Source organism: Biomphalaria glabrata, chromosome 4, assembly GCF_947242115.1.
Source record: "Biomphalaria glabrata chromosome 4, xgBioGlab47.1, whole genome shotgun sequence".
In the NCBI taxonomy this organism is placed as follows: Eukaryota; Metazoa; Mollusca; class Gastropoda; family Planorbidae; genus Biomphalaria; species Biomphalaria glabrata.
The window spans coordinates 16,245,335-16,269,408 of record NC_074714.1 but is presented as its reverse complement, the minus strand read 5'-3'; the positions used below and the strand labels follow the sequence as shown (position 1 = coordinate 16,269,408).

The 24,074-nt window shown below is 36.1% G+C and overlaps 3 protein-coding genes across 7 annotated transcripts in view; 1 reads left to right on the top strand and 2 right to left on the bottom strand.

The window, feature by feature from the left end:
* The first annotated feature begins 572 nt into the window (after positions 1–572).
* On the top strand, positions 573–7,942 carry LOC106072045 (uncharacterized). Of its 4 annotated transcripts, none has more exons than XM_013232311.2 (4): positions 573–727; positions 1,994–2,215; positions 6,168–6,409; positions 7,351–7,942. In XM_013232311.2, the coding sequence occupies exons 2-4, from the start codon at positions 2,021–2,023 to the stop codon at positions 7,550–7,552; spliced, it is 639 nt and encodes a 212-aa protein (XP_013087765.2). In that variant the 5' UTR covers positions 573–727; positions 1,994–2,020; the 3' UTR covers positions 7,553–7,942. The 4 variants fall into 4 exon arrangements, with proteins under 4 accessions (XP_013087765.2, XP_055883314.1, XP_013087766.2 ...); XM_056027339.1 differs by lacking the exon at positions 573–727 and adding an exon at positions 1,346–1,487; XM_013232312.2 differs by lacking the exon at positions 573–727 and adding an exon at positions 1,486–1,612.
* Positions 7,943–8,550: 608 nt separating this feature from the next.
* On the bottom strand, positions 8,551–9,615 carry LOC129925888 (uncharacterized). Its single transcript, XM_056027336.1, has 2 exons — positions 8,861–9,615; positions 8,551–8,830 (listed from the first exon to the last, which is right to left on the bottom strand). The coding sequence occupies exons 1-2, from the start codon at positions 9,613–9,615 to the stop codon at positions 8,812–8,814; spliced, it is 774 nt and encodes a 257-aa protein (XP_055883311.1). The 3' UTR covers positions 8,551–8,811.
* Positions 9,264–24,074, bottom strand: part of LOC106072044 (uncharacterized) — a 47,732-nt gene continuing 32,921 nt past the window's right edge. The window contains exons 3-6 of one of the 2 annotated variants that reach the window (XM_056027337.1): positions 21,440–21,572; positions 15,199–15,367; positions 12,215–12,322; positions 9,264–10,545 (exon numbers count right to left, since the gene is read on the bottom strand). In XM_056027337.1, the coding sequence (XP_055883312.1) occupies positions 10,347–10,545; positions 12,215–12,322; positions 15,199–15,367; positions 21,440–21,572 (609 nt within the window). In that variant the 3' untranslated portion in view covers positions 9,264–10,346. The remainder of the gene's footprint in view (positions 10,546–12,214; positions 12,323–15,198; positions 15,368–21,439; positions 21,573–24,074) is intronic. The other variant, XM_056027338.1, reaches the window with a different exon arrangement.

Genomic DNA, 24,074 nt, shown 5'->3' with positions numbered 1-24,074 from the left:
GTAATAAACGGGCCACATTTTAACGATCAACCTAACAACACTTTTTTAGTCCGTGAATTAGTAAATATGTTACAATGAACTTTTACGGCCCGCTCTCTGTAACATTCTCTCTCTCTCTCTCTCTCTCTTTCATTCTCACTCTCTCTTCCTCCCCCTCTCTCCCCCCCCCCCTCTCTCTGTCCACCTCTCTCTTTTTCGCTGTCTTGAATCCCCACCATTTCGCTTTGTTTTTTAAGCTGCGCTTCGTAATTTCTCCGACAGAGACTTATGACTTGATTTGGAAAGACCCGCTTTATAATGCGCCCCCGACCGTGACCCCGACACATGCACCCACTCATACTTTGTGCCCGTTAATTTTGTAGCCAGTTAACAACTTATGCGTTTCCTCCCCCCCCCCCCTCCTCGGTCAAAATAAAAAAGTTAGTCCTTCGTACACTCTATGACTTTTCTTTGGCATCTCACTTTATGCTTTCTAATTAGACTGCGGCCTTTTGTGTAAATACCGAAAATAAAAGTTTGATAGAAAGCTTGCGGTTTTTCTCAAATAGCTGTCCACAGGTTGCGAATCTTTCAAAAACATTTCTTAGTGAGCGTCTAGGAGGTAAAAGGAACCTGTGTACGAAATCTCATGCGGATTTGTACGACGGCTTAAGAGATCTCTTATCTTCTTATCTTATGAAATATAGACGTTATTTCAAAGATATTTATGTCCTACGCGTGTTCCTAGGTCAGTGGTATTTTACAAATATATAGTAGATTGTAATTATACCAAAGACATTATACTAGACTGGAAACCGGAAATAAATTCTTATTCGCGACTGATTGATTCACAGACCTATATATATATATTGATTTTTATGGAGGTAAACTCTTTTTTTCAGGCTCTAAGAGGAGTCGCCCCAATCAATCTTTTCTGTCTTAGAAAAGTAAGGATCTCTAGTTTTCAAAGTTTAGAAATAATACAAAATCATTTCTCAGATATTGACACAAATATACGAAACAAAGCCATTTCCTATTTGTTTCCATTGAGATAATGTTTCAAAAATCCTAGATCAAAATAATTCATGTTGATTTAAATCATCTTATGTACATTTAAATATATTGATTACCTAGATCTTTCTAGATTATGTATCTAAAAATTGCAAAATAATAATTATGAGACAAAAGTACTCTTATTTTTGATGTTCAATTACTAGATCTAGGTCTAAAAATTAAATTATATGTTACATAGGTTAGGGTTGAAAAAAAACAACTTGACTTCTTTTAACTACATTACAAAACTACGCCTTGATCCAACTTTCTAAAAAATTTCACGTCAATTTTTTTAGTTTTAAAAAATCTCCGGGTCCAGTCTAGTATAATATATAAGTCTATGAATCATACAAAATCTTCGGAATCGAAGACAGTGCCATTACACCGGATATACCAAAAAGTTTGCCATTTATGGTTTGGTCTCCATTTATGAAAATCTCTAATACTCTTTATTGGTAACTCAGCGGATTAAAGGCTATTTTGAATTTGTTTCTTTCGCTGGTTCAATTTTTACATTACAAAATTTAAAAATCAAGCTTTCCTTTCCGTATTGGAACTTTTTCTTTACGAGAACTTTGAAGTAAGCCAACAAATATACATTTTAGTTTTGATCCGCATTAATAGTAGACCATAAAAAACTGATGCTGAAACTTTAATATGAGTAGGTCACAGTGGGATCTCATTATATTTTAATTGAAACTTCAAATCTGATAATGAAACAGTTCTAGTTTGCTATAAATCCAGCTCTAGATCTAGACTAGATGTATTTATTTGAATTACTTCTCCAAATACAGCTAGGTTATTTATTTCTAAATCTCAGAAAAAAAATCAAAATTTTACATATTAAAACTTCTAATCTATAAATAAAACAGGCATACTGTACTTTGTTATAAATCCTGTTCTAGATCTAAATGTATATGAATAAATTTGCAACTATAACTAGGCTATTCATTTCTGTTAGATTTAGATCTGAGCCATTTTAAAGGCCATGACAAAGTCTGCCGTCTTAGCCAAAAGAAGAGCGAGTTGTGCCACCTTAGAAGAGTTTCAGGAACATGCATTGCAGGAGTTTGACCTACTTTTTGCTGAGATGGCTTTCCTGTGCGAAAGAGAAGTTGTGATGCATCACCATGAGGCCTCCAAGTATGACAGACTGGGAAGTCGCTTGGACTTAACTGCAAAGGTTCGCCCTGAACATTAAAAGTGTCTAACAATAGTGCTATGTTGGCCTTGATTGTCTTTAGGTGACATTCTCCTATCATGTCTTAGAAATGGGGCGGGGGGGGGGGGGAGAAGAGAGGTAGAGGTGAAAGAACCTTAAAAAAAACTGCAAGGGAATTAATTTACTACTAAACTTGTGACGTTATTCATTAAGAATCTATCTGTATATATATAGTTATCTTCGTCGCTCAAGAGTTTGGACGAGAAGAAGAAGTAATGGAAAGATTACTCTCTTATTTCAGCGGATAGTCACCCAACGAAAAAAAAAAACAAGAGAGGAGGGGGGGGGGGAGAGGGAGAACAAGTATTCACAAAATAGCAGGGCCGGACCGTTGTGACCAAGAAAGATCACTCTTTTTTTTATTTCTACCTCACGTAAAAAAAAATAAATGCCGTTTTCATTTATCGCGCCTAGCATTGGCGTTTTCCATCCCCCTTCGTCCTGCGGGAGGTTTGGACTAGGAAGTAAACTATCGTCAACTCTGAAGGAACTTTCGAAACATGTAAAATATTTTACAGGCAAACATTTTACAAACACTAAATAGCAGCGCCGGACTTTATCATTGTGACCAAGAAGTCATGGAAAGAGAACACGTAATCTACTATGTATATTTACAGGTCACTAAATAGCAGGGCCGGACTTAATAACTGTGGGGCCCTATGCGAAACGGTTTTCGCGGGGCCAGGTTTGGGTAGGGAAGCGGATAATAAGTGAAAATTAAGAGTTTGTATTAGAAAATAAATTCGTCTATGCATTTTATTCATTCTTTAATACGTACATAATTACTTTACGAGCCTTGCGTGTAGCGAAGTCATACAGTATATTATAATAATTTTGTTTCCTACATAGATCACGCTCAATAGCAAGAATTACCAAATGTTTCAATCTATCTTTGAGACTTGTTGACCTCAAGTAATTCTTCATTAGTTTGAGGCGCGGGAGAGGCTTCTTTCACCAGATTACACAATGACGGCTAATGCATAATGCCGTTTTTATTTATCTCGCGTAGGATTGGCGTTTTCCATATTGAATGACACCCCAAAATGACAATTTCTATCTCTATATATCGATCTATATATTTCGTATATTTTAAGGACTTTTTCGTATATTTTGCAATTTCGGGAGATTTCCAGGAGCTCTTGGTAAATTGACAGGAGGGCACGGGAAATCTGTTTTAAGTTATACAATGGTTTAATTTACTAATTTATACACCTTGAATTAGCGCGGGTTCTATGAAAGTGCGGGTCCTATGAAAGTGCGGGGCCCAGTGCGGTCACATAGGTTGCAGTGGCCTAAGGCCGCCCCCTCAAAATAGCGGCGTATGCTACGCCGTCGGTCGACTAGTAATAATTATATTTGTAGAAAGTTGTGACGTCGTTCAATCAAGAATGAGCTCATGAAGCAAGACCGGAAGTTTCTAATCTAGTTTTGTTTTCGAGGGTAGTAACGGGGACCCAGAAAGAAACGATACTGCTCCACTTAATCAACGAAAAACAACGCAGCTAGAGCAAGCTTTCATGGTGGAATGTTGGAATTGTACAAATGATACCATATTTAAATAAACTATTTTTGTTTATTCAATTACGATATAATTGGACTCACTATACACTGATAGCTACAAAGATATTCATAAACGTTTCTTTAAAAACAAACTACTCTAAGGGGCATCTAATGATATGTTTTCTATGCAAATTATGTTTAATTGTCCACATGCACAGAGAAAATTAGAAACTTTATTGCAGTTTATTGGTCTACACGTGACCGATTAGTGAACGTTGAAATACTATAGCTATGAAACGTTATAATAATTCTGACAGATTTGATTACTTTTATTAGTGTATCAACTGTTTCTGTCTGTCTGACTGGAAAAACAGTTTGAACACGTTATTTCTCCCACACCCATTCTTTGCGCGATTATTCATTGGTGAACACAATACATGAATAAATCAAAGCAATTGACCAATTATTTATTAATTACTGGTAATTCATTATTTTCTTAATTACAATCGAAATTAATCCTTCGGTATTCAGAGATATTTGCTGAATATTTGGGGGGTTTGTCCCCTCAGATAATTATATACTGGGTCGGTCTTAGGCCACTGCAACCTATGCGGTCGCAGTGGGCCCCGCGCTTTCATAGGCCCCGCTAATTCTAGGTGTAATCATTAAATTGCAAAATATATACGACAAATTGCTGGAAATCTCCTGAATTTATTAAAATCTCCTGAAAACTTATAAAAAGTTACTGAAAAATAGACAAAATTGTCATTACTGGGTGTCAATCATTGCGGAAAACGCCAATCCTACGCGCGATAAAAGAAAAAAGGCATTGCCAGCTTTCATGTAATAAAATGTAATAATAGGGCAAATTTTCACCTTAATCGGAAGTTGCAATACTTTATATGCCATAAGTTGCAAGGTTCGTAAAGTAAAGTTAATTTGATCGCAGTTTTGTACTTAGTAAAGAATGAATACAATTCAAAGTCGAATTTTTTTTTTTCAAATACAAAATCTTAATTTTCACTTATTATCCTTATTCCCACCCAGACTAGGCCCCGCGCAATCAGTTTCGCATAGGGCCCCGCAATTGTTAGGACCGGCCCTGATTATACACATTATTTCTCCCACAACCATTCTCGGATCAAGCTGAAACTTGAAATAATTATTTATCGTACCTAACGAAATATGAATCAATTAAAAATTTAACCATCATTATGCAAATATGAATTGCGTACACCAGTGATGCCCAAATCCGGCCCGCGACGTTGTTCCATCCGGCCCGCCGAAATGTCGTCATAAAGTGTAGACCCCAAACTCCAAAAAAAGATTAATTTTTCATCTACTTTAGAGCCCTCCATTTTTCTTTAGTTGATTGGCTCCAAGACCTTTAACATTAATGTGTTTGTGAAATGGGAATTTACCTTCGAGATGATCGGATCTTAACTTTTTGTGGAGCGTATAAGCCAACATTTTGATTTGTACATAAAGTGTGTGTGTTTTTGTTTAAATAGCAACATATAAACGCCACTATGACGGCATTCTTGGTTTGAGCAGCGAATAAAAAATTGTTAGACTACGTCTACAGATTGGAGAATCGATGGAAATATTTAGCAAAAAGAGACAAAAAAATGAGTCGTTGGTAAAGCTAGCTACAATGTTGCTCATATTTTAAGTACAGAAATTAAGCCGTTTTTTTTTTTGAGGCGTGAAAAAAAAGCCTTCATGTATCCAATTCCTCAATGTAAGAAGGCCTACTAGATCCACGGGTTTCTAATCAAATAGTTTCAAATTAAGGTACATTTCTTTTTTTTTTTTAATTTTTTATTTTTGTACCTTCTCGTTCATGTGGCCCACAAGACGAGTATCAGATATTAAAATGACCCGCAAGTCGAATTAGGTTGGGTGTCACTGGCATACACTATTAGGAAATGGAGGGAGGTGACTGGCTTTGCTGTCGCGGGCGCGTGGCACCTTCGGTACGCCACAGCTAACACTCACTCTGCTATTTAAATTTGATTTACAAAACCTTTAAGATTAGAAATATTTCTTTTTGATTTTTTTTTTTACATTTGCATTACGCTGCAAAATTCCTAGTAACAACCTTTTTTTTTAAAATCGAGCAAGACTTAGCTATGTTACACACCTTTATAAAAATGAAGTAGAGCTCATATAATATAAAAATATACAAGTGGTATAGAAACACTAGTAAAGACTTAGGCATGTCGCATAGCCACGTAACTTTGAGTGAAAATACAGGTCCAAATAACTCCATGGACAGGAAGATCAAGTTAGATGTTAACTGGTCGATTAGAGGCGTTGTGGCTGGGTCGGAGGTCCGTGATTCGAGTCATCGTCGGAGTGAATGTTTTCTTCCCTTCTAAATTGTGTACACTAGAGCTTCTTGTTTTTACAGTTCCTTGCTGGAGGAGCAATGCTTTGCTTTGCAGTCGGTGCATATAAGGTGAAATGGGATGTCATGCATCTGAATACTCCGTTCGGATTCGCTGCATTGAATGGACTCGTGCTAGCGGGACTTCTGGAATACTTAGGAAGAGGCAGTGGAATGTTCTGGTCAACAATGAGACAAAAGGCAGATAATCACAAGAAGGCATTGGTACAGTGGCAGCGCTTAGTTGAAGAGACACATTCTTATAGGTAAGAAGTACATTTTGTATTTGCTAGGGCATATTTTAAATCTAAAGGTACGCTTAGTTATTCATATTCACAAATACTAGAATTATACATTAAAAACTATACGCTTTCTTTATTCGCCAGATTCTTGTAGCGCTGCAGTACCATTCTTATGATATTGAGTAGTAGCGTTAATGATGGGTGGAAACATCTGAACACGAGTATCAAATACGGCATTTACGATTTTTCTAGAAATGTTTACAGTTGACGTAAATCCTTGGGAAAAGAGCTGCTACATTATTGGCCACATTGGGGAAATTCTAGTTCGAACGTTGTTTTTTTTTTCGAAATATTATGTTCAAAAGTTTAATTTGGTCTAGACTTCACCTTGAACAGACCTAGCAGATATTCCTGCTGTATTCATTCAAGAGTTAGGGACATTTTGCGCAGCGTCTTTAAGTCTGGATCTATAGGCCTATCATTGAAATTTTTATAAAAATCTGAGAAGTTCTATAAATTCCCTTAACCCTTAAAACGCGTGTGGTAGTTAAGCCTCTAAACATAATAATTATAATTCCATTTTGTTTGAACTCACTGTAAAAAAGCTCAGCACTTTAAGGGTTAACATGGATATTTTTGTGAAAAAAAAGGGACGACGGAGTAAAAGCGGGATAAAAATGTTTCATTTTTTTAAATCTATCCTTCATTAATTATTAAGAGCAAATAAATCTCTCTTACACAGAAGGAATTGTCATTTTTAATTTTTTTTTAAATTGCCATTACTTGTTATGTAAATATAAATCCATTGTCATTTGTTCAAACAAGAACAGTTTTTTTTATCAAGAACGTTATTATAACAGTTTCCTCTTTCTTCAACTGAAATCTGTTCGCCTATAATAAGTGCTTTCAGCGTTCCTTCTATCATTACAATAGAAACAAAACACTTGCTTCTCTCCTCTATGCAGGATACAGCTGTCTGATCCAAGGTACGAGGCCATGCAGTACTCCAAGTGGTTCAGAAAGTTAGTGAAAGCCAAAGAAAAAGCGACACTGCTGGCCAGCGTCCCAGTTAGCACCACCAGTATGTTCGAAAGTCCCGAAGCTGTTATCAGCTACAAGAAAGACAATCACCTGACCCGTGGGAACCAAGTACTGCCCAGATCTTGAAGATCACACTGTGCGACACACTGTGCTGTTATATTATATATATCATATATATGTATGTAGATATATGCATGTATTAATTTGATAGGTGTTAGCCAGATTACTAAGTTACCCAAAAGTTCTCAGTTTTATTATAAGATATCGGATTAACTAAAGACGAATGTTACAGTCGTAAAAACATTGCCAATAATAAATATAAAATAATAATACATTATATTTTACACAGCTGTCAATCATTACAAAGCCGACATCAACTCACTGTCTGTCTAGTCAAAAGTTTGAACATGTTTTTTTCCTCCCATTTCCCATTCGCGGATCAAGCTGAAACTTTGCACACGTATTCGTTGTATCTGACAAGACATTAATCAATAAAAAAAATAACCATTTAGTTAATTAGATATTCGTGATTTTTTTTTTTCATATCGAAATTAGGGGAAGAAATGCTACTTAATGATAGACGTGGATTTACTCCCCTTATTTTATAACGTTTTCACTTTTCCATTTCCCATTCTCGGATCAAGTTGAAATTTTGCAAAATTATTCATAATCAATTAGTACATTGATTTTTGTTTTATAGAACAGAAAGGGAGCTAAACAATGTAATTTTCAGATAAATATAAGAGGCCCTACAAACTTTTCATTAAAAATAATTGTTTTCTTAAGGTTAAACAAATGGTAGCATAATGAAAAATAATTAAGAAAGCAACTTTCTTCTTCTTCGTTCTCATTTTACATGTCGGGAGGGTTCAGATCAGTAATCCTAGATCTGAGATGAACCGCGCAGTGGTTTTCAGATCAGGCAGTTCTGGGTATAGTTTTTGTTCTATAGGTGGGTTTTGGGGCCAGAGTCTTGTTCGGGTCTCTTGATATAGTAAAAAAAACAACAACAATAATGAACAACAGAATCTGACTAAACAAACAAGAAGCATATGTGTTAATTATTACGCTACTGCTACTCATATTCACAGACACACACAGTAATTAATCCAACAAGGTCTCGGTAAAGTTTCTTTAAAATGTTTATTAAAATAATATTGGAGAGTTTGACTGGCACAAAGACGTCTTATTTCAATCCCATACTAAAGACTTCTTTTACAAATGTACCTCATAAAATGTCTCTCTGGTATATCTGTGTGTCATGTCAAAAAATATTTGAGTTTGGATTTTAATTACACAATAGCGTAGGAAGTTTAACTTAGAAAATAACGTGCATATACCTCCTTAAACTATTTGAATGATTACAGTATCCATTTGTTTGTCATTTAAGAGTTCACTTTGGAACACTTGTTAGGTATTTCTGACACTCTGGAATAGTGTATGATCATACACTTGTTAGGTATTTCTGACACTTTGGAATAGTGTATGATCATACACTTGTTAGGTATTTCTGACACTTTGGAATAGTGTATGATCATACACTTGTTAGGTATTTCTGACACTTTGGAATAGTGTATGATCATACACTTGTTAGGTATTTCTGACACTTTGGAATAGTGTATGATCATACACTTGTTAGGTATTTCTGACACTTTGGAATAGTGTATGATCATACACTTGTTAGGTATTTCTGACACTTTGGAATAGTGTATGATCATACACTTGTTAGGTATTTCTGACACTTTGGAATAGTGTATGATCATACACTTGTTAGGTGTTTCTGACACTTTGGAATAGTGTATGATCATACACTTGTTAGGTATTTCTGACACTTTGGAATAGTGTATGATCATACACTTGTTAGGTATTTCTGACACTTTGGAATAGTGTATGATCATACACTTGTTAGGTATTTCTGACACTTTGGAATAGTGTATGATCATACACTTGTTAGGTATTTCTGACACTTTGGAATAGTGTATGATCATACACTTGTTAGGTATTTCTGACACTTTGGAATAGTGTATGATCATACACTTGTTAGGTATTTCTGACACTTTGGAATAGTGTATGATCATACACTTGTTAGGTATTTCTGACACTTTGGAATAGTTTATGAACATGAAAAAGAAGAGGCAGACAGAGAAAGCGATGGGAAGACAACATAAAAGAATGGACGGGCCTGTCATTGAAAGAGGTTCTATCGCAGGCAAAAGACAGAGAGGAATGTAGAAGACGGTCGACAGAACTTGCGTGGTGCCCCATCGGTCCAACAGACTAAGGGATAGGCGAAGATGATAAACATGAAATTGTTGGTTGTTTGTGACGCTTCGAAATAGTGTATGAACATAACATTGTTAGTTATTTGTAACACCTTGGACCCATGTACGATAGAAATCAAGGGAGATCAAAAGCGTGCCTTGACTTAAGAAGTAAATTTTCAAGACAACCTAGACAATGTCAAGGACTCTAAATTGAACGTCTTCGTTGCCAACTAAATGAAGAAAAAAGGAATTGAGCTTTAATTTTAACAATTTCTTACAATATCTTAATGTGTTGATCAATCTCAGTTGATCTTCCTATCAAATCTGCTTTATTACCGCTAGTAAGTTGCCCATCTGTTTTAGATAAGTTTTAATTTGTGGAGTAAAATTCTAATATACGAAACAATCCTATGGTATAAAAAGATGAGCTAAAAATTGTTATCCTGCACTGCTAAAAAGTGTACACAACTACATCAACTTTAAAAGAAAACATCACATCAAGAATTCCTTTATTTTGTACACCGGAGACACCAACTAGCTGGCTATTTATAGTCTTTTCCGCCATGTATGGAAATGTCCAATACAAATAAAATGTGTTCTGATATTCTTTATCACAGCAGCAATTTAAAAAAAAACATGATTAAGTCTGACTACAGTTAAGCATTTTTTACATGTAAATCCTTAGCGTCCATGTGTTCTAACGCCAGATATTGTAAAAACATTTGCCTCTGCTTTTTCATTTCGGCAAAGACTTTCTTGGGGTCATCTAACAAGTTGAAGGTCGACTGGGCGATGATAATCGTAGAGCTGAGCTTCTCTTTCTGCTCTATCAGCTGTTCGTACCATTCCGCAAACCTGGGAATAAGAAACGTTTATCTTTGTTCTACTGTTTTAAAAAAGTTCTAATTTTAATGTTAACATGTTGATCATATAACGACTGGCTTTAAAACATCGTGTAATTAAGAAGTAAGATATAATCTTAGCTAAATAATCATAGTAATATAGTAGGCACTTTTAATATTTTCCGATAATACCCTTTTATTTTTTGGACTAGAATAATAATCATTTCAAAGTCTTTCAAATGTATTGCCCTCTTGGTCACATTTGCCTAGTTTTGGGTACGTGCCCCTGTCAACAAACTTTAATCATTGTACAATTGTGTAAAAATCAAAGTGTTTTCCTTTTTTTGTATTCAAGATGTAGGAAGCGGGTGCTTTCAAGTAGCCTACAATATAATTACTATTCACAACTAACAAAAACTAAATCATTTACTTAATGAAAACACAAGTGTATCAAAACAAACTTGTTCATTCTGCTCAGCTCACAACATAGAAGGAAACAGCAACATTGGTGACGCTCAAGAGTCTCAGCATAAGCCAGTCATTACCACGATATTTTAATACTTGATACTAAAAATGAAGTGAGGAAGAGGGTTGGTTTGAATTCCACATTACTTTGGTTGTCTGCTTCCATCTAAAGCCTTACCAAGATTTGACCAGATCCAATGTTTATCACCTTGTTGTGTAGAAGAGGAATCATTTCAAAGTCTATACTGAGCGATATCAACAGGGTTTTATATTACTTGTACTAAACATAACCAAATACAATGTTAGCCAAAACAAACATATATACACACTCACGCAACACACAGACAAACATATTTATGTGTTTCCATAAGTCGCTCATTGCCAAGAAACTATTGCTTTAGGTGACAAAAGAATCTTGATATCACAGTATACTTTCGCTAACGCTTCCCCAGGAAGGATTGTTCGGATAGTTTGTAGTAAGGATGGTGTGTTTATTGTCTATATGGAGTCTCTTCGTGCTGGTCGTTTCAAAAGTTGTCATCAGGATAGAATATATTGTCTATATGGAGTCTCTTCATGCTGGTCGTTTCAGATGTTGTCATCAGGATAGAATATATTGTCTATATGGAGTCTCTTCATGCTGGTCTTTTCAAAAGTTGTCTTCAGGATAGAATATATTGTCTATATGGAGTCTCTTTATGCTGGTCTTTTCAAAAGTTGTCTTCAGGATAGAATATATTGTCTATATAGAGTCTCTTCATGCTGGTCTTTTCAAAAGTTGTCTTCAGGATAGAATATATTGTCTATATGGAGTCTCTTCATGCTGGTCTTTTCAAAAGTTGTCTTCAGGATAGAATATATTGTCTATATGGAGTCTCTTCATGCTGGTCTTTTCAAAAGTTGTCTTCAGGATAGAATATATTGTTTATATGGAGTCTCTTCATGCTGGTCTTTTCAAAAGTTGTCTTCAGGATAGAATATATTGTCTATATGGAGTCTCTTCATGCTGGTCTTTTCAAAAGTTGTCATCAGGATAGAATATATTGTCTATATGGAGTCTCTTCATGCTGGTCGTTTCAAAAGTTGTCATCAGGATAGAATATATTGTCTATATGGAGTCTCTTCATGCTGGTCGTTTCAAAAGTTGTCATCAGGATAGAACGTAGTAGCTAAGTGATAAACTCTGTTTCAGAAGTACAACCTACACTAAAACTTACGTGCTTATATCTAACTTTGGATTATCCAGCTGTATACGAAAAGATTTAGCCCTCTGGGCTAGTCTCTGCCATGCCGCAGCTGCTTTGATGTGCGATTCAGCTCTTTTACTAAAAGATTATAAAGAAATAAAACCATGATAAACAAATGTCATTTGTTTTTTTGATAAAGATGTCACATGAAGTGAATGTCATAACAAATGCCTTATTGATGCTCACAGGATAGGACATACTTTCATTTAAATACAACTTGAACCAAAATATAGTTTAAACTCAATGGATACTATGAACAGGACCTTAACAAAAAGCTCCTCAGCACTTCCTTCCTTTCTTTCTTTATTTATTTGCGCTAAATTAAAAAGTATAAACTGAAAATGATGTTTAAGACTATCGAGAAAATTACTTTTTTTTTCAGAGCTGCCATTTTTTAAAAGTAAAATCTAGTATTAGCCATGGTTACAAAGCTGATCAGTTTGGAAATGTGGGCCCTGGGTAGCATTATAGACATGCTTTTTATAGTATGAATAATTTTGAACTAAAATCTAAAGTCATTAATTCATTAGCTTCATTTAGAATTTATAATGTGAGTTGCTTGTCTAGTTCATTTCGTTTTAATTTAAATTACAAAAGGGTAGTTAACTACTACTCTTATTCGATGAAAATGAGTTAGTTGAATACCCTCCCTTGCATTCTACAATTTATAGATATCTGTTCTATACTTTACAAACTTTTACCTAAACGGAACACTTTGCACATCCTGAAGATTTAGCAGAACACTTTGCACATTCTGAGTATTTAGAAGAACACTGCACATTCTGAGTATTTAGCAGAACACTGCACATCCTGAGTATTTAGCAGAACACTTTGCACATCCTGAGTATTTAGCAGAACACTTTGCACATCCTGAGTATTTAGCAGAACACTTTGCACATTCTGAGTATTTAGCAGAACACTTTGCACATTCTGAGTATTTAGCAGAACACTGCACATTCTGAGTATTTAGCAGAACACTTTGCACATCCTGAGTATTTAGCAGAACACTTTGCACATCCTGAGTATTTAGCAGAACACTTTGCACATTCTGAGTATTTAGCAGAACACTTTGCACATCCTGAGTATTTAGCAGAACACTTTGCACATCCTGAGTATTTAGCAGAACACTTTGCACATTCTGAGTATTTAGTAGAACACTTTGCACATCCTGAGTATTTAGCAGAACACTTTGCACATTCTGAGTATTTAGAAGAACACTGCACATTCTGAGTATTTAGCAGAACACTGCACATCCTGAGTATTTAGCAGAACACTTTGCACATCCTGAGTATTTAGCAGAACACTTTGCACATCCTGAGTATTTAGCAGAACACTTTGCACATCCTGAGTATTTAGCAGAACACTTTGCACATTCTGAGTATTTAGTAGAACACTTTGCACATCCTGAGTATTTAGCAGAACACTTTGCCCATTCTGAGTATTTAGCAGAACACTTTGCACATCCTGAGTATTTAGCAGAACACTTTGCACATCCTGAGTATTTAGCAGAACACTTTGCCCATTCTGAGTATTTAGCAGAACACTTTGCACATCCTGAGTATTTAGCAGAACACTTTGCACATCCTGAGTATTTAGCAGAACACTTTGCCCATTCTGAGTATTTAGCAGAACACTTTGCACATCCTGAGTATTTAGCAGAACACTTTGCACATCCTGAGTATTTAGCAGAACACTTTGCACATCCTGAGTATTTAGCAGAACACTTTGCACATCCTGAGTATTTAGCAGAACACTTGGATTTTTTTTTAGAGAGATTAATTCAAATACAAGGGAGTCTACTTCAATGTGTTCAATAAAATTTTCTTCTGCCAAATCTTTGTGTAAGTGTGTGTGTGCGTACACTTTCTATGAAGGATGACACATCATGACACTGTATCTCAGAGTAGACAGCTTCACATTTTGGAATACAATTCTCGTTTCAGTATATATTCGTTACTATATACATTTACGTGAATAGCTGTGAATTTTGAGCACTTAATGTAGATGGGGGCGCAGTGGCCGAGTGGTTAAGCACTTCGATTCCGAAACCTGGGGCCCCGGGTTTAAATCTGAAGACTGATTTTGAATTTCGGGATTTTTAGGGCGCCCTTGTGACCACCCAACTCTAATGAGTACCTGCCTTTAGTTGGCGAAAGTAAAGGTGGTTGGTCTTTGGGCTGGCCACATGACGCCCTACTCGCCGTTTGCCAAAAGAAACAGATGACCTTAACACCATCTGCCCTATAGGTCTGAAAGGGAAACTTTTTACTTTTAATGCGAACACAAACGATTGATATTGTAACAACCAAACAAAAGGCGCCAATGATAGAAACACTCTAAGGAAAAATGAGGAATTTATTGCTATATAACAGCCCTATTCCCCAACAGGATTAGCACCTGTTTACAACTTACAAGGCCTAAGCAATGTGTTCCATCCATAATTGGGTTGTTGCCCGGTACTATTGTATGCGTTTAGAACTGTCATTACCACGGTCCCTAGTTCGAACCCTTCAAGTGGCCATTCTACTGGAGGAGATTTGGGTCAGGAAGTCCAAAACTTGTATAAACATAAAGATCACTGCAATAAGCTCATGTACTGCACTAAGCTCTTGTAATGCACTAAGCTCTTGCACTGCACTAAGCTCTTGTATTGCACTAAGCATGTGTACTGCATTTTGTAATGCACTAAGTTCATGTATTGTACTAAGCTCTTATACTGCACTGAGCTCTTGTACCGCACTAGACTCTTGAACCGCACTAAGCATTTGTACTAGCTCTTGCACTGCACTAAGCATTTGTACTGCCCTAAGCTCTTGTATTGCACTAAGTTCTTGTATTGCACTAAGCATTTGCACTGTACTAAGCTCTTGTACCGCACTAAGCATTTGTACTGCACTAAACTCTTGTACTGCACTAAACTCTTGTACTGCACTAAGCTCTTGTTAGTTACAAACCTGAAGGATGGAAGGACACGCTCACTACCTTTGCTGATAAGCTGCACCACGAAGGCCACCATAAGGCCAAAGATTCCCAACGTCCCTAGCTGCACAAATGCTACAACGGAAGTTATCGTACTTTGTAATTGTGCCAACCAGATTCCTAAACCTGTGACTGAGAAAGCTCCTGAAAACAACCGCAAATAAAAAAAATTAAAATTAAACAAGCAAAATATAAAAATACTTTAAAACAAGGTTACAAAAGACAGTTTGTGTGGAAACACAAACTCAAAATCGGCCCCCGAAGTAAAATGTTTTACATAATTCGGATAATCCTTCAGAGTAGAAGATAGTTTACTTCCTAGTCCAAACCTCCCGCAGGACGACTGGGGATGGGAGCAGACAGGGTTTGAACCTTCGATCGTCGATAAATCCAAACGACAGTCCAGCGCGCAAACCGCACGACCAGTGGTCCACCCAGGTAGCCTTCAATATTTTCAGAAAGAACATCCGAATGAAATTATATCAAAGACTAATGAGAGATAAGAATGGAGAAAGAAGGTTAACAGATCTTGTGTAGTGCCCCAACCGTCCCGCAGATCAAAGGATACCTGAAAGTGAATGTAAAGTTAGATGTGAACCTGGCCTAACTAGTTTGTGGTCTATAGGGCAGATGATGTAAAGTTCATCTGTTTTTGTGGCCTACGGTTAACGAGGGTGTCATGTAGCCAGCACAACGACCAACCGCCTTTACTTTTCCCCAACTAATGTCAGGTACCCATTAGAGCTGGGTAGACTCAGAAGTTGAAAATCCCAGTCTTCACCAGGATTCGAACCTTGGACCCTCGGTTCGAACTAAATAAGTTAATTTCTTTGAAAAGGCTCAATCTCATTTTCAAAAAAAAAAAAAAAAAAAAAAAAAATAATCCGCTATATAGAAAAATGTTCACAAAAATGATGTTTATAAGATTACTATTCGTCTTAAATTAGGTCTAACATATAATGCATACTAATTAGCTTTTTCTTATAAAAAACTGCTTGCATAATTGATTTTAAAAATTAGAATTTTCGCTTTCAGGAAAAAAAAAAGTAGCCGTTGCATCAGAATTTTGAATGGTCTAAAATATTGTGAAGTCGAATTTTCAATATCTCTTCTGGTTTACGAGATCTAAACGGGACGGACGGACAGACGGACAGACATTTCGCACAAAAATAATAGCGTCTTTTCCCCTTTCGGGGGCCGCTAAAAAACACAAATGTGAAAGAACTCCTCATTTACAATTACATCTCTCAATAATATAGACGTTATTTTCCTTTTTTTGGTATCAAACAAAATAATAGATTAATAATAACTAATTAGCCAATTGTTTTTTTTTTTTATTGATTCATGTTTTGTTAGGTACAATAAATAAATGTTTCAAATTTCAACATGATTCGACAATTAGTATACATACTAGTAGGATTTGACCCGCGGCCTTCAGGCCTTATTTTGGGTATTACTGATATAGTGGATTGGATTTAGATCTATGACAACAGTTTTTTAAACTATTTTGCTACGAAAATGAAAGCAGAGTTTGAGAATGGGTTTACAAGTTTAGCCGACATATTGATATCTATAATGTAAAGCACATCTAACATAAAACTGAAAATGGTTTTACCCTATTTAAAAAAAAAAAAGTTTCGTTCTTTAATAGAGATAAATTTAGGTTGGTTTTTTTTTTTCATGTTAGGGCCATCCGGTTGTGGGAGGGACATTAAAATACAATACGGTCTCCGCCATGATCTAAGGAAATTTATACCAAGTTTTATCAAGATTGGACAAAAGGTTTTTATTTCTATCCGATACATACATGCATACATATTCTTTATATTCTATCTATCTATCTATCTATCTATCTATCTATCTATCTATCTATCTATCTATCTATCTTTCTATCTGTCAAGAAAGCTATGGACAGTGAAAGTACATGGGTCTCAGCTCAGGAATAAAAACGTACAATCCGAAAAACGGCCAGCCCCTCTACCACCGAAGCAAAAGCCACCTTAACCTGCGATATCTGTGGACGGAAGTGTCTCTCCAAAATAGGGCTCCACAGCCACATGAGAAAGTGTGCTCTGAGATGAACCATAGTCGTTCTACGACTGAAGGAGGCCAATAACAAATTAATATAAGACATAATACTGAAATTGCTTGATTCTCCTACCTATATCGTTAGTGTTACCTTATTAAGACTAATGTATGGATGCCGCACGTAGGTATCTATTATGGGGAAAAAATACCTCCTATACCTTATAATGAGTAAACTGGTCATTATAAAGTTTTTTTTTTTTCATCATTAAAGTTTTAACTTAAACCCCTGGACAGGCACTCATTCAGACGACTATTTCATTCTCTCCGGCTTCGGTTGATTCACTTCTAGTAAAGTATACGTACAAAAATAAAAAAGTTCAAATCCATTTTCCTTTTTCTTTCTACGAAGGTTCCATTAAGAAACCCGCTAATCGACTTCGCACCTTTACGATGAGCGCTCGTCAAGTTTCTCAGTACCTCGGTCAACATGCAGAAATAAGTCACAAGTCATTTATTTTTTTTCTCAGTTAAAAACCTTTGCAGAAAAAAAAAGTCTGTCTCTTTATTTCTCTGTTTTTCTCTCTTTCTCATTTTCCTCTCTTTTTCCTTTCTTTTTTTCATTCTCTCCTTCCCTATCTCTCATTCTCTCTACCCCCTCTCTTATTCCTCCTTCTTTCTTCTCTCTCTCCCTCTATTTCCCTCTCCATTTCTTCCTCCCTCTATTTCATGCTACATGCAAACCCTAACATTGACGGCTTATCTCCACATTCTGTGTGTGTTGCAGGGAGTCGACTATTCACGTTTTGTTGTTGTCTAAGATTGCCTTTGTTTCGCCCTAATGTCTTCCCAATGTTCTCTCGTTACAAACAGTGCTTGCTATTGCATGCTGTTATATTAGATCTATATTTATTTTAATCCAAGGCAAAAATCAACCTTCATCTATCTCTTTAGTCTATTGAACCGTTGGGGCACCACACACGATCTGCCAACCGTCTTTCTCACTTCTTCTCCGTCTTGAAAGTCATTCAATGATAGGGCTGTCCATTCTTTGATGTTGTCTTCTCATTTGTCTGCCTCTTCTTCTTTTTCCTGATACTGTTCACCGGAGGAAGCTCTTTGCTAGTCCTATTTTTTTTTAGCAGTGGTTAGCAGGTCATCATGGGGTCTAACCACTGTATTAGCAGGTCATCATGGGGTCTAATCACTGTATTAGCAGGTCATCATGGGGTCTAATCACTGTATTAGCAGGTCATCATGGGGTCTAATCACTGTATTAGCAGGTCATCATGAGGTCTAATCACTGAATTAATCCTGTTTGTGATGTCGTCGTTCGTAATGCGGTCAGTGATTCCATTGTTAGATTCCATTGTTAGATTCTATTGTTAGGATCTTTTCCAGATCTGCAATCAGCTTCCAAGATTCGCAAGCATATACAAATGTGGCCGTGACCTAAGAGTGCATTAGTCTGATTTTAGTGTTAGGAACTATGCCTTTCTATGTCCAAATTGTTCCAAGGTATTTAACACTACTAACTCTTGTCATCTTTAGGTCATCAATGCCACTATTAAAGCCCTGAAGGCTATTGGTCATAGTTTGTGTGTGTGTGTGTGTGGGGGGGGGGGAGGTTGGCATTTATTTGCATTCCACATGCTGCGGAAGTCTTTTATATACTCTACACCAGTGATTCCCAAAGTGGTCTATATAGACCCCCGGGGGTCTACGAAGACTTCTAAGGGGTCTACGAAAGTGAAAAAATAAATTGGGGGTCTATGAGATGTCCACGGGGGTCTACGATCGTGAAAAGTAATGTTAAATAAAAAAGAAATGTAGATTATACAGCCTTGAGTATTTAAAATGGGATTCGGATCATGTCTTCCTTGTCAAACAAGCCTTAGTAACTTTTCATGTTGATATGAACTAATTACACTGGAGAATCATTTGAGACGATGCCACACTGATAAAAAGATATAGCTTTGAAAAACTTTCAAAGATGAAGTTCAGAATAGATAAACAAAATCTCTCTTCAACAACATATAGAGAAGATGGTGGTTTATGCGCGTCTTACAAGATCTCTTTACTTATAGCCAAACATGGAAAACACTATAGATAAAACATTTATTTTGCCAGCCGTTGAAGTAATTTAAAAAACTGTTTTACACAAATCTACATCTGATATTATTAAACAAATTTTTGTAAGCAACAATAGAGTTCAAGGGCACATTATTTTATTCTTTGCACAAGACATATAGGCCTACAGTTTGTGATCAGCGGCGTCGCAAGCTCTGACATGGTTTAGCGCTGTGTGCTGCAACTGCCTAAGGGTCAACGGCTCCTTATTTTTCCTCAGGGTTGACCCACGAAACCTTTCCCATGTTTGAATTTAGCTGCAAGGCAACAGAGGTTTGAATTCAGTTTTCCTTCTGCTAGGTGGGTTGCTGGCCAAGGCTAATGAGTTCCTCCTATCTAAAGCTCACTGTTTTAGACGCCAGTTATTCGCCTTTTCCTCTTCTGTAATGAAAACAGTTGCGCGAATCCAATACTTGAGCCAGACGTGAAACATGAAGAAATACATGAGAAACTGCTCTTTGCGAAATTAATATTTAATGTTTGAAGGACTATTTCATAGACAAACAAATTCCTACATGAAACATAATAACCGTAGCAATGGATGACAAACCTGAAAAAACAACAACAAATAACATATTTCCAGTATGTTTTGTGATTCCATTAATATATATATAAATTGTTATTTTAATTGGTTTAAATTTGGATTTTATCAATAAAAAAAGATCTCGATAACTTAAAATGAAGCTTTAAATTACTTTTTCATTCTTCGAGTCACTACAGTTACATATACGTTTTAAAAAAATGGATTTGGTGAATTTGCTAAAATGCAATACAAGTTAAGCAGGGGGTCTACCGTAAACCAGAAAACATGACAAGGGGTCTACGAGACAAAAAAGTTTGGGAACCACTGCTCTACACCAAGTCATTGAGAGAAATAACGTATACAATCATCATAGTGAGCCATATCTATGAATACTAAAGTATTAATTTCTCTTGTTGGTATGAAACAAAATAATTTATTACCAATAAGTAATTGACTAATTGTTTAATTTTAAAATTGATTCATGCATTGTTTTTGCCAAAGTTTCATATTCATCCGAGTATAGGTGTAGGAGAAATAACGTGTAAAAACTTTTTACCAGACAGACAGAGTCAGTTAACATAAGCTTTTTAAAAAGTCTAAAAACATTTTTTAAAAAAATAATGTTTCACAATCAGTAATAAAATTGCATTATTTTTTTTTTACTTTCGCATGGTATGAATTACAAATAGTGTTTCGAAATGGTTTAACCATGGTTTAACCTTGTCTTTTGTACTGACCTAAAATTTTTGTTAAAGACCATTTTTATATGTAAATCTTTTTTACTGTAAAATAATATTAAAAAAAAGAATTAAATATACGTCATTTAGAGTAGGGTTCTCCTTTTTCAGACCTTGCGCTCTATAGGGCAAATGATGTTAAGGCCATCTGTTTCTTTGGTCAATGGTTAACGAGTAGGGTGTCATGTGGCCAGCGTAACGACCAACCGCCTTTACTTTTCCCCAACTAATGTCAGATACCCAGTTGGGTGAGCTCAGGGGCGCCCTAAAAATCCCAAAATATTTTAAAATTCCAGTCTTCATCGAGATTCGAACCCAGGACCCCAGGTTCGGAAGCCAAGCGCTTAACAACTCTCCACCGCGCCCCCCATACTGTATCTTAATTTGACATTAAGTAGGCCTATATAATACCTATTTAATTTAAAATGTTACTGTATGTATGTAAACATTAAAGTACTGAAATTGTGCCGATGTTCCAAAAATCAAAGTCAAATCAAATCTAACGAACACTGAAATTTTCAAAAATGCTTTTTGCTTAGATGTAACGGCAATACTCTTTAGGGAGTCGGGCTTAGCGCAAATGATAGCATAGACATCCATTTCTATGTATATTATAAGCAGACAAGAGAGATTGAGACATTAAATTCTAGATTTAACTGTTGACTGAAATAAAATCTAGATTAAGGTATTTACCATTATAGATATGAAAAAAAAACCTAGCACTTTGAATAACAGATTACTGAGTGAACTAATGAAATCCAGATTTCTGGGTATTTTAAAAACCTGTTGGCTTTACTTCACCTAAAAGTGCAGCAATAATTTCCGTCCAATAAGCTTTCCTCTCATACGCCGCAGCCTCGTAATTGTTAATTACAGCCATCCGTCGACTTCGAAACTCAAGCTCTGTCAGTAAGTCTTCATATTCGCCTCTTGTCTACAAATATAGAAATCAAAAACAAAGCCAAACGTTACCTGTCTTTTCTTCACATTTCAGCAGACAAACAGACAATCATAATGAAAAAAAAAAAAGCAAATGCAAAAAACATATCCCTTTTAAAAAGCAAAGCTTATATAAGCAGAAGAACTCCGCACTCTCAACTATATCACTCAAGAATGTAGAAGTTTTTTTCCTTTTTCAATATAAAAAATAATAGTTGTTTTTTTTTAATTGTCTACGCCAATGAATAACTGTGCAAAGTTTTAACTTGATACGAGAATGGGTGTGGGAGAAAAAACGTGTTCTAAGTTTTTTACCAGACAGACAGAGTGAGTTGATTTAAGCTTTGTAATAATTTGATTGATTGTGAAACGTTGCTTTCAAGTCATATAAAGTCTATGAGCTTAAACGCTCTTCACTCCAAAAAAAATGTTGGCAGGAAAATGTTGGGTGTGAGGAAGTCTGAATATGCCATAAACTGGCAATGAAGTTGGTAGCGTGTCGCTCTAATAACCCGAGTGTCGTAGGTTCGATTTCCATACTGGCCAATATTTTTTATGACAATCCGATACAATTGGAATCAAATCCGATTCAATCCAATCCCATCCGGATCAGGTCTGATCAGATCCAAGCCAACCCGATTCGGATCCGATCCGATTGGAATCAGATCCGATTAAATCCAATCTCATCCGAATCAGATCTAAACAGATCCAAGCCAACCCGATTCGAATCCGATACGATCAGATCTTAACAGACTCAATACGGATAGGATGCGATCCCATCATATTTGAACATAAAGTAGGGATTAATTTGTTTCTATATGAATAATTTTTAATGAGTAAACTAGAAAATAAAAAAAAAAATGAAACATCTGTTATGCAGTGGCGTAGCTATGGTGGGGGGATGGGGAGGGAGAATTTAAAAATCCTAACGGGACCCCACTTGAGAGAGGCCCCCAAATGAGTGTTCGAAATTTTAACATTAAATATTACGCCATTGTCTCATGCCATGATGTCGAATGTCGAAATGAGGGGGGCCCTTAAAGAGGTCAAGCCCCCCCGGACCCCCCAAATGATGGCAAATTCCTAGCTACGCCACTGATGTTATGGTCTCTTTGTGTTCTGCTTTTTTTTAATGTGCCTTTTCTTTTTTACAAAGATTTGTTATTGGTGACCTTGTTTATATGTCCTTTCAATCTTTCTACTGTTTTAAAGTCTCCAACGTTTGCAGTTTTATCCTTTCAGTTCACATGCCATTGGTTGAAAGTTGGCCAATAGAAAAGTAAGAAAAAAAAAGTAATATTATTAAGTTCTATACAGTACTCGTTTTGATGGGAAATTACGTATCATATCATATATCAGCTCACTGGTTTAAAAAAAAAGGTAAAAGAGTGAAATAAAGTGAGTAAAAGAGGGAGAGGCTTGACAGAGAGAGAGAGAGAGAGAGAGAGAGAGAGAGAAACGAACGATTTAAAGAAGAAAAGGAGAAAAAGAGAAGACCGAGATAAGAGAAAAAGATAAAAATAGTAAGTTATATGAGATAAGAAGAAACCAAAAAAACATTAAAAATATTTTTTTTAAAGACAATAATTCCTTTATATACATACACACGCAACCAGCTGTTATTCTTTTAATAGCTAATGAATGTTATATTAAAAAAAAAAGTTTACATTTTTTACTCCGCCCCAAAAATGTAATTTCCCCCGCCCCATACCCCACGAGGAAGACTCCTGGTTAAACGAATGTAGATCTACTAGGCCTACACTTTATAGTAATCCAATGCTAAGCCTTTAGATCTAGACTTGGAAGACGATGCGCAAACGTTTTCTAAACATTAGATTATTCAACTCTTGAATCAATAAGCAATAAGGCTTTACATTCGGAAATTCCCGAACGCGATAGTCCTTTCAAGAATATCGCTATATATTACAATTTTCAGACTTTTAGGTAAAATAAAATGTTTGAAATTTTCTGACATCCGTCAGCCACCATTGTTCTAAAGCACCCAGATGTACACACACAGTTAACTATCTCTAAACAAGTCACACACATTCTCAGAGTGTGTTTTCCCATATTCTCCTTGCCTCCAGGTCGGCCCGGCCATGACGTCAATCACATTCCACTTGAAGCAGACGTCTCTCAGGAAGCGAAACGAATCCCATGACAGAATTAGCTGCGCAAACATTTGAACAGCGCAGGTTTCCGGGACATCGCGGAGTGAAGTTAAAACATCCCTGGCGATGTGTCATACTTATTTATGATTGGCAAACGTCTACAGATAACCTCACTCCTGTCGTGTAGCCGACAGACATTGTTGTTTTAACAGCATGCCGTTCTATGTTCCACTCTGGAACAATTGTTTCGTTAATCATTGAAGTTCTAAATAGCGGGAAAAAATAATTGAAGAGCATGTTGATCTCTTCTGTGTTGAAGTTAAAATATGCTCTGGGTATCGATTGAAAGTGGCTTAACAGTTTCATTCAAAATAATTAGAGGATTG